We start from the raw sequence: 10592 nt of genomic DNA, 5'->3' as shown, positions 1-10592 counted from the left end.
AAGGGCCCAAAACCCTGAATATTAATTAATTTCGTAATTAATTAATAAGGGATAAATCAGCTGATAAATAAAGTCCAGTTAAGAATACAATTCCTTGAAGATTGATCTCCAAGGAACCTCATGGATAAGGAATCAGTTTTCTACCTCCTAGGACTCCAAAGTCCATTCTAATTCAGAGACTTGCCCACCAAGTCTCCTAACCCTAGTCCAATTCCAGAACTCCCAAAATCTATAAAAATGGTCTCACCCCACAGATCAGAACTACGTTTTTTGACTTTGACTTGATCTTTGGCAATCAGCAAGATACGTAAGCATTTTGTTACGGCAAATCGAGTCACGAGACACAAGAACAGTCAAATCGAGTCTCGAAACTCACGAACCCTAAACCCTAATAATAAACACAGCAATTAATATCCTCTACTTTACCTATTTCGCTTAAGTTTCTGGATGAACTATTTTATAGATGAAAACTTCTACTCAAAATATATGCTATTTAATGGTAAAACTACTGAACCACTTGCCACTAACCACTTAGAACTCAACTATATTAATCTAGGTTGCAGCTGTTAATATGATACTTCAACAGAACTAGACGGCGGAAGAGGTATTGGATATTCATATTGAACCAATATTCACATCTACTAAACAGTCCTGAGACAGCAAGTCAGTTTTTTAAGCTGAACTTTTGAATTATATTCACATTTTAAGTAGCGGTATTACTTTAAGAATGTAACAGAAAATTTTCATACTCTAGTAAGGAATATTACACTTAGAGGAAGACAGCAGTTGAATTTATTCCGGATTAAGAGGACATACGTACATGTACAAAGCAATAGTACAGTTAGCATTATTGAGGAATGAAACTAATTTACATCCATGCACAATCCTCTGCTTGTAAATATTAGGATAAGTTTTCTTACTTCTTTTCTACCCAACATGATGTGTATATATATGATATATGTGCGAGCGAGTGATTATTTATATACAACTGATCAAGATTCTCGACGAGGATCATAGAGTTCAGTCCCAGCTCCAGACTGCAAACCCTTGCTTCTTAAACAGCTACTTGGGCTGCAGCTAGCCTAGCAATAGGTACCCTGCATTCAACATATTTCAGATATTACTATTAGGGCCGGGGCAAAACAATCTGCGGGAGCCTTGTCTTGTGCGATATCGTAAAATTGGGCCTTTATTTTATTTTTATATAAATCTAAAAAGAGATATTTTTTGACAAATAAAATGAACTATCAAATACATTATATATTCCGCCAAATTCACTTTAAAAAGATGCTCTTCTCGCATATTTTGTGACAATATCATCTAAGACACTTTCGATATCCACTTCATCAAAAAGTTTAATTTCGATTGCCATCAAAACAAGCCCATTTAGCTTTGTTGTGACATAGTCGTTTGAAAATATTATATATAATATTTTCAGGGCCCTATATGACGATTTACCCTGCGCCCCCTCTGGTTATTATTAACCATAGGGAGTGTAAAGAAGGTATTTAGCAGCTAAAAGTCGGTTGCATATTTGCATTGCCAATACAGTAATAGAGTTATTTTACCTGAACGGAGAACATGAAACATAGTCCAGCCCAGCCTGTGCAAAGAATGCAACAGAAGATGGCTCTCCGCCATGTTCTCCACATATTCCAACCTGTTTGTCATCGTCATATCACCCTTTTATTTAGATCACAACAAACAATAAACTTAAATTTACACATTACTGATTCCTTGGTAATACTTTTACTCTCTTATTTCAAGGTAATGAGAATAATTATTATTACTGCAGTACTGTAACCGTATACAGGAGTCAGGAATGATACAGATCTACAGTGTGCTATGCATTCAGTTGGGACATACCAAGGATTGACTCTATCTAGTGCATAATTCCGATGACCCATCATTGTTGAGGTATGCATAATCAAGATTTCCGATTCATCTACCATTTAATTCCGAGGTGAGTTTTTTTATATGTTGATCTTAATTACATTTGTGGAACTTCAGTAGTTAGGTACTTTAGGGGAGCTCAAAGCAATTTACATGTACATCAAAGTTTATGCTGGAAAGCATAATCAGATATTGTCATATTGGTCTAAGAAGGCATGATTGGACTCCTGACGGCAAAGTGGCAACATGCCGATGCAAATTTGAATTTCTTAATAAATTGAAAAAAAAATTGCAAAAAGGATTTTTTGATAATAAAATTTTTTCACTGTATGAAGTTCCAAGATAGACTTAGTGCAAGTACTTTCATGAAGTATAAATATAAAAATTGCAGTCACCTTCAAGTTCGGCCTAGCTGCTCGGCCTCGTTCCGTTGCCATTTTGATAAGTTGACCAACACCTTTCTGGTCTAGTACCTGAGGCAATGCTTTCAATTATTGTATTAAGTCATAGTTAAGTTGATCGCAGTAGTTCAGTGACTTCAATAAGCGAAAGTCTAATGAGACCTCATGCTTGATTACTAACCTCAAATGGATCACTTTGGAGAATGCCTTGGGCTAGGTAAATGGGAAGAAATTTGCCAACGTCATCTCTACTATAACCAAATGTCATCTGTGTGAGGTCATTTGTCCCAAAGGAGAAGAACTCTGCCTCCGTTGCTATCTATAATCAATTTTTGGAGTATATAAGTCATATAAGCGATGGGAAGTACTACTTACATAAAACAGTTTCGTTTGTAAGCCATTAAAGTTGAGAACGTCAGATATCAAAACCAATTACTAGCATGTCATTTTAACTGACCTCATCTGCAACAAGAGCAGCTCTAGGAATCTCTATCATGGTTCCCACCTTGTAGCTCAAGGAGGAGCCCATCTCTGCGAAAACCGTTTTTGCGACAGTGTGAACTAAATTCACTTGATGTCTCAGTTCCTGCAATTCACCAGAGCAGTATATTGTGGGCTTTGAGGTTTGAAAATAGGAGAAACAGAGGAAAGATGGCATGACAGGGGAATATTATTGTTAAATAGCATAATCAACTAGCATGCAATTACGATATGAAGCCAACCCAAGATGAATTATGAAAGGAAGACTCATGCCTGAGGAGTCCCAACAAGGGGAACCATTATCTCTGGAAAGACTGTAAATCCCTGGTTGCTCAGAGACAAAGAAGCCTGAAAGATTGCTCGCACTTGCATTTCTGTCAGCTCCGGGTAAGAAATCCCTAGCCTGTTTATATATGATTTAAGATTCAATATCAGAAGTTATGATTTATTTAAACTTTTTTGACTACCAAAAGATTAGCTTGCTTAATTGCTTTCAGAAATTCATGCATCACTAGAAATTGTAATCGGATGGATTGAAGTGTCATATACGACAGCCTAATTATAAAAGCCATGAAATCATGCCTAGGAATTCTGTAATAGTCTAAATAGGTTGACTCGTTGAGAGAGTAATTGTTTGATGAAAATTTGATTAAGAAGCTTAAGAGAAAGATAACAGGACCTGCATCCACGGAAGCCAAGCATAGGATTCACTTCTGATAATTTCTCAATCCTCGAGTAAACTTCATCTTCACTCATTCCAGTCTCGCTAGTAAGTTCGCCAACGATCTGTTCTAGGTCACCTTCTGGTAGAAATTCATGAAGTGGAGGGTCCAAAAGTCTGATTGTCACCGGAAGACCTGAGATGTGGATAAACTATTATAAATTCATGAAACAAGTAAAACACAAAATGATTCACCAGCTCAGCATGTAGTAGAGAATAATACAATTGCTTTAGACTCAATCATGACTTTGTTGTAGCTTGTAACTATTTTCAAGTAAACTAGATGCTAACTCTGAACACATGAGCAAAACTTAATGTTCATTTGCCAAAACCTTGGACAGGTCCAATTAATAACATGTAGGCTTTGCTGTAGTGATTGATGCCCTAATTACTGTGGGCGCTATTTTAGATATTTATTACATAATATATCGCCATTAGTAATGATAGGTACCATCCATAGCACGGAAAATGCCCTCAAAGTCGGATCTTTGATAAGGCAACAACAGGTCGAGGGCTGCCTTTCTCTGTTCATGTGTTACTGCCATTATCATCTTTCTTACAGCCTTTATCCTCTCATCAGAAGCAAAGAACTGCAAAACCCAAAGGAAAGTAATTTAAGAGCTACTATTACCATGCATCGATAAAACACAAGTATTGTCACTGGTAATACAGAAAGGCCACAACCATTTAGGCCATCCCTCAGTGTTCGAAATGGACAGACGCAATTACTTCTACTCATACATATACATTCCGAGAGGCCACTCCTACGTCAAATGCAATGTATTTTGACTTTATTCGTTACAATAGACAACTGTTTTTGAAATTCACATAAATTACTTTCTAGAAGGGTAATAAACTTGAAATGCTATTGTGCAAGTTTCGTACATTCCTCAACAAAAAAAAAATTCACAATATTATTCAGAAATAGTAATAAATCTACTCTTATCATAAATATATACATTCTACTTCTCTTCATGTTCTGAACTTTGTATAAAGCATATGTTTGAAAGTAAAAATCTCCTGCACTTGACACGGACTGGAAGATTAAAAAATTGTTACAAGACAAGGAAATAAATTTACCATGTGCTCGGTCCTACAGAGCCCAATTCCTTGAGCACCATTTTTTCGTGCTGCCAATGCATCTTCAGGTGTGTCAGCATTTGCCATAACCTTTCACAAAGCCATATGTCATTTCTAAAGATTCTCATAGATAGGTCTGGGTTAAACAAAATATTGATATGAAATAATTGGCAGCTGTACCTTGAGCTTTCGTATTTCATCAGCCCAAGACATGAAAGTCTCTAAATCGCTACTCAAAGCTGGAGGAGAAAGAGGTTGTTTACCCAATATCACTTCACCTGTAGAACCATTGAGTGAGATCCAGTCTCCTTCGTAAATCACCTTTTCTCCAATCACAACCGACTGCACCACAACAAATTCATTAACCTGACTGTACTAGAAGTACTGTAGAATCCACATTAAGATCTTAAAAGAGAGTACCTTTTCGCTATCATTCACACGGATGTCAGCACAACCAGAAACACAACATTTGCCCCAGCCACGAGCTACAACAGCTGCATGAGAAGTCATTCCCCCTCTAGCAGTCAATATCCCTGCAGCAGCGTGCATACCACCAACATCTTCTGGACTAGTTTCTGTCCTTACCTGCAATCATTACTGAATATAAGGAGCCCAACCTAAAAAAAGAATAATAATAAATTGTATAACATAAGAACCAGTGTCAGCTTACCAAGATGGCACTTTTTCCTTGTGCGTGCCAAGCTTCAGCATCTTCGGCACTAAACACTACTTGCCCTATAGCGGCTCCTGGAGATGCAGGCAATCCCGTGGCTACCACTTTGTCTTTGTAAGCCGAAGGATTTTCAAACTAGATAAAAATACAAGCAAGACATAATTCAAAGATATATGCAAAGTTGGCAGGTTCTTTTGATCAATGTATATGCCTACCAGATCCAAACATTGGAAAATCTATGTAGGAAATATTAATATGGTTAACTTAACAGGTTTCATGGATGATTGATTGAGATAGGATTTTTAAGTTTTTTGATGATCCAGTGAAAGGGATTTTGCATTTTCTTAAAGAGAACATTGATGGCGTTAAGAATCTCATAAGTGCAGAATGTTCCTTTTTATTAACTTTTTGTTTGATACTTAAAGTTACATATGCTGCTTAATGTAGATGGATCATTTGCTGCACTGCATATAGTTTAGGCTACCTTTACAAAATTTATACCTGTGGGTGAAGAAGCTGATCTAGATGCTGTGGCTCCACCATCTTAATTGCAGTCCGAGCATCAACAAGTCCTTCATTGACCATGTCTACCGCAATTTTTACTGCACCTTGACCTGTGCGTTTTCCAGATCGACATTGCAGCATCCACAACCTATTTTCTTGAACAGTGAATTCTATGTCCTGAAATCAACGTAGAAGCATTTCTTATTTTTGCAACTACAGTAACTATGGAGATTGATATCGTTCAAATTGAATAAATTGTCAACTAAGTTACCGAGAAAGTAAAAAAGCAATATGATCTCTAAATGTTACAAACTTACCATCATATCTTTATACTGTCGCTCTAAGATTTCGCAATTCTCCACGAGCTCCTTGTAAGCATCAGGCATGCAATTTTTCATGGTGTCCAAGTCTTCTGGTGTTCTGATTCCAGCAACCACATCCTCTCCCTATTCAAAGATGCTTATCAGCCAACTGATAGAAGCATAATAAGTAAACACTCGTACTTATATATAATATAAAATGTGGATGTAGCACTTTCAGACCTGAGCATTAATTAGAAACTCTCCATAGAGCTTCTTCTCACCCGTGCTAGGGTTCCTAGTGAAGAGAACACCTGTTCCGGATGTGTTCCCCATATTCCCAAACACCATTGTTTGAATATTCACAGCAGTCCCCTTTAATCCAGTTATCTGATTAATGCTTCTGTACTTGTTTGCCCTCGGACTGTCCCAGGAGTCAAAAACTGCATTTATTGCCAACTGCATCTGTTTCTTTGGATCTGCACATATATACAAGCAAGCAGAACAGAATTTAGAAGCTATATATACTCTCCTGCTCCAGAGAATATAATAAGTTGGTGACCATACTTGATACCTGAAGGGAATTTTCCACCAGTAGCTTTTACGTAGACATTCTTGTATTGTTCCACAAGTTCTTGAAGATCAGTAGCAGTTAGATCAGTGTCTTGCTTAATGCGTTTTGAAGCTTTTAATTTTTCTAGTTCTTCCTCGAAAGAGGAGTGGGGAATTCCCATAACCTTCCAACAAACAGAAATTTATTAAGAACTTCAGATGACGTTTATTCACAGAATCTATTAATAGATTATAGTAAAAGATATTAGGAATTCTATGTCATTTGGCCAAGCCGGAAATGAAACATAGAAACTTAAAAGTGTAATAGAAATGGGAGAAAATCACATACAACATTTCCGAACATGTCAAGAAAACGTCTATATGAATCATAAGCAAAGCGCTCTCCACTTTTGGAAGCCAAACCAGCAACCACATCATCGTTGAGTCCTAGATTCAGGACTGTGTCCATCATGCCAGGCATTGAAATCTGCACATGAGAATAGTATCAAACGGTAAGACAAGCAGCTAAGACAAGGAAGTAATACAGAGAAAGCAACATAACCTTCTGAGTTCATTAAGGTAGTCAATAATATTCCCGATCATGCAAACTTATCTAGCAACTAGCAATTTTATTAACAAATAATTTTCATAGCTGACAGTAATAGGTACGTACTGCAGCACCAGATCGAACAGAAAGGAGAAGAGGTTTAGATGAATCCCCAAGGAACGCACCCATGTCTTCCTGCACGAACTCCAGTCCTTCCAGTATCTCCTCCCATAGTCCTTCTGGTAGACTCTTTCCATTCTTTTGATATTCCTGGCATGCTTCTGTTGATATTGTGAAGCCTGGTGGAACTGATAAACCAATGCTTGCCATTTCAGCCAGGTTTGCTCCTTTGCCTCCAAGCTAAAAGTATTAAACAAATACAGTACAGTTACAAAAACTGGTGGTATTCATAAAAAACATCCAAAACTGGCATATAATTATAAATACCAAGGAAAATACTTATGTAATCATTGTGCAACTCAAAATACAGTTTCAGAATTATAAACGAAAATTAGTTAACAAATAAAAAAAGGTATAACAAAGGAAAAACTAACTGAGAATCAGGTCATGGAAGTTGGTATCAAAGAGTAAACCTTAAGCTTCTTAAGAGAGGGTAACTTAACATGAAATCATAGATTTTGACTTGTGGTCTCCATGGATGGCCTCTCGAGTGAGGGACATATTTAAACAGCACGGTGTACATATTAAGCCATACTCCTAACGTTTAAGACGATTAATATAAGTGTTACAGTGAAATAATGAACTCATAATAGTATAATAATACTTACCAAGGACTTCATAGACTTGTTGCCATCACAATTTCCCTTCCCAAACTTGAACACTCTCTGCACCAAAAGGAAACATATAGTTAGATTTAAGCAACACCAGGTAGAAAAAAAAACTGCAGGAGTCAAGTATAAACTACCTTCATGGTTCCTGATAGCAAGAAGTTTACAAGATTTAGGTTGATGAATAAAATATGAAGGTTGCTCTCTAAAACTTTAAAATGCTAGACAACTTTATATATAGAGATAGAGGCATGCAGTTGGTCTTGAAGATACAATAATAGGACAAAATAAGAGTAAAAGATAACTGCTGCTTATGTACTTGTGTCAACACCATTCCCATCCCCTGTATGCCTGTAACAACCTTATACATTGGTATTGATGATACTGAATGCATCCTTATCTAGTTCAATCACTGCTTCTTATCTACATACATGATAAAATTTTTGCAAAGTCGGATCAAACTAATTCGCGGAACTTAAAATAAATACACTGAAACAGTGTAAATATCGTTTTGGCAACTAATCAGATAGTAAAAAATGTTCAAAAGTAATTCTACTCAGAACCATGCTTATCAAAACAAATATTCCAGTTTAGAGTAGAATTACAAAGTGTACTAGAAAAAAATTACCTTTTTGGTAGCTTTGGCAGGGTCTAATATTGGAGTGAGAGTGGCTTGGGATGGGTTTGGACCTCGAGTTGGAGGCTCGCGATTAGTTGGCGAGTGGCAGCAACTGAGTCGAGCTCGACTAGACCACTTTCTCGCATGAAGAGGTAAAGGTCTAAGACTATCAATCTGCTGCTGGTCTACATATTTTTCTTTCAATAATCTTTGTGTATTCCCATCCCCTGTATTTCTCATACATCTTGAAAGCAAACTGTTGCCGTATGATGAAGACATTTAATTCAATGCTGTAGATTCCATAGAAATTTTATAAAAATCTCTTCAAACATATTTATCCAACATAACGTTATCTAATTAGCTGCAAACAAAATTTTCCAATATGGAAAAGAAAGGAACCGATTTTTTTAATTTTATTTTAAATATCTATGTAAGAGAACTGAATCTACTTAGCTGCTGATCAAAAAAATTTGCGTCTAGTATGCTCAAGGTTTTTTCTTGAGAAAATTTATTGTGCGTCTACATTTGGTCATTTTTTTCATGCAATACAGAATCGAAAATTATCCAAAAATTCAGATACCATATTTTTTCGATTAGCCAAAATATAGTACTCCTACATAAAAAAATGATAAAATTGTTGTGATCTGTGCAAGAATTCTCAGAGTTGCAAACTCAACAGAATGATGAGTTGTGCTGAAAATTAATGAAGCGCCAGAAATTTGCACAACTCAGATAAACTGCTAGTTCTGAGAAATAGAATTGTTTCAAATTGCTTGTTCATTTTTAATTTTATAAATTTTTAAATGACTTTCAACTACCCTCTAGGACTTTTTCAAAATCAATCACATTTCACATATCCTAATTTATATCTCAAAATCAACAATAAATTTACGTATTATATTCAGTATTCTAAAAAACGGGAATCATAATTAGTATGTATAGATACCTTATACTGATCAATCGAATAATCATGATTAATCTGTATACTAATTGGATATGTTTAGAAAAATATAATTTTTTTAAATCTATTAAGCTTAAACCGGTTAAGTCGGTAGAATTTTTTTTAATAATTAATCGGGTAATAAATCGGTTAAGTCGGTAATTTTTATAACAGAGACAATATTCAAATAATACAACAGATATGGATACAAATGAATTTTCTTATCATCTTTAAATTACTTAATATACGTAATTTTTTAGAATGGGCTACTATTTGAGAGAGTATATACTAACCTACGACATAGTTTGAGGTATGAAAGTAGATTTGATGATCTACGTACAGTACATATAACATTAAAATAAATAACTAAGCAACATGAATTAATATAACTTAAAATAAACTCGTCCGTGTATGTTAAAACACGTGTGATTAGCACTATAAAAACAGGATTAGAAGAGTATAATAAATGCTTAAGTCAGAGTGTAGCCAGCTCAAATTCAGTTAAGTAGTCGAGATTAGTACACGATGATCAAACATGTAAACCAATTATCATAAATGTAGAAATGAATATGATCCCATGATAAAACATACTAATAATCTACACACCATTAATGTAGAGCGTACCTGTGTATATATATATATATATATATCGTCTTTCTTGGATGACACAGGAGATGGCTATGGCATGAAGCTGTGATCCCTTCACTAATCATACATAGTCCCCCCTTGAGGTTGTAAACTCAAACTCAACTTCACTTTAACTCACTCTTCTGAATTTCCCATACTACCCCCTTTTGGTCAAAGCTTTCTGCTCCATATAATTTTTATTATATTTTTTGCTGCTGCTCCTTTTTTATTTTTATATATTTGTCCTTATGCTTAGTAGTACTATTTCATTTTGAAACGACTTTTTTCATTTTGAGTTTTATTTGAGAGAAAATAATTAATTGAATAGGAAATGAATGAAATCATGGGCAGTTGTGGCACGCAAATTCATGAACGTCTCATTCGAACAAATAATACTCCCTCCATTTTATTATTTTACATGTATTTTTTGTATATAATGACAAGGAGTCAAGAATTGTAGTATTTTAT

The 10592-nt window shown here is 35.5% G+C and overlaps 1 protein-coding gene across 2 annotated transcripts; it reads right to left on the bottom strand.

The window, feature by feature from the left end:
- Nucleotides 1-769: 769 nt before the first annotated feature.
- LOC141659195 (pyruvate, phosphate dikinase, chloroplastic) lies at nt 770-10268 on the bottom strand. Of its 2 annotated transcripts, XM_074465970.1 has the most exons (21): nt 10122-10268; nt 8567-8847; nt 7939-7995; nt 7277-7510; nt 6953-7090; nt 6626-6788; nt 6295-6530; nt 6070-6198; nt 5750-5929; nt 5246-5383; nt 4996-5160; nt 4756-4917; nt 4576-4665; nt 3947-4085; nt 3454-3631; nt 3048-3177; nt 2752-2880; nt 2476-2613; nt 2289-2366; nt 1569-1660; nt 770-1097 (listed from the first exon to the last, which is right to left on the bottom strand). In XM_074465970.1, the coding sequence occupies exons 2-21, from the start codon at nt 8834-8836 to the stop codon at nt 1055-1057; spliced, it is 2889 nt and encodes a 962-aa protein (XP_074322071.1). In that variant the 5' UTR covers nt 8837-8847; nt 10122-10268; the 3' UTR covers nt 770-1054. The 2 variants fall into 2 exon arrangements, with proteins under 2 accessions (XP_074322071.1, XP_074322072.1); XM_074465971.1 differs by lacking the exons at nt 8567-8847; nt 10122-10268 and adding an exon at nt 8076-8194.
- Between the last annotated feature and the right edge of the window lie 324 nt (nt 10269-10592).

Source organism: Apium graveolens, chromosome 5 (assembly GCF_009905375.1).
Source record: "Apium graveolens cultivar Ventura chromosome 5, ASM990537v1, whole genome shotgun sequence".
In the NCBI taxonomy this organism is placed as follows: Eukaryota; Viridiplantae; Streptophyta; class Magnoliopsida; order Apiales; family Apiaceae; genus Apium; species Apium graveolens.
This window is presented reverse-complemented; position numbering and strand designations above follow the sequence as displayed.

What these genes read in the sequence shown, in the direction of transcription:
- LOC141659195 (XM_074465970.1), bottom strand. Translation starts at nt 8,836, where the DNA reads ATGTCTTCATCATACGGCAACAGTTTGCTTTCAAGATGTATGAGAAAT. An exon ending in AAGGAAAAAGTGCCATCTTG is followed by an intron (nt 5,161 to 5,245) that starts GTAAGCTGACAC and finishes TAATGATTGCAG; the next exon opens with GTAAGGACAGAAACTAGTCC. An exon ending in GTGTGAATGATAGCGAAAAG is followed by an intron (nt 4,918 to 4,995) that starts GTACTCTCTTTT and finishes GTTGTGGTGCAG; the next exon opens with TCGGTTGTGATTGGAGAAAA.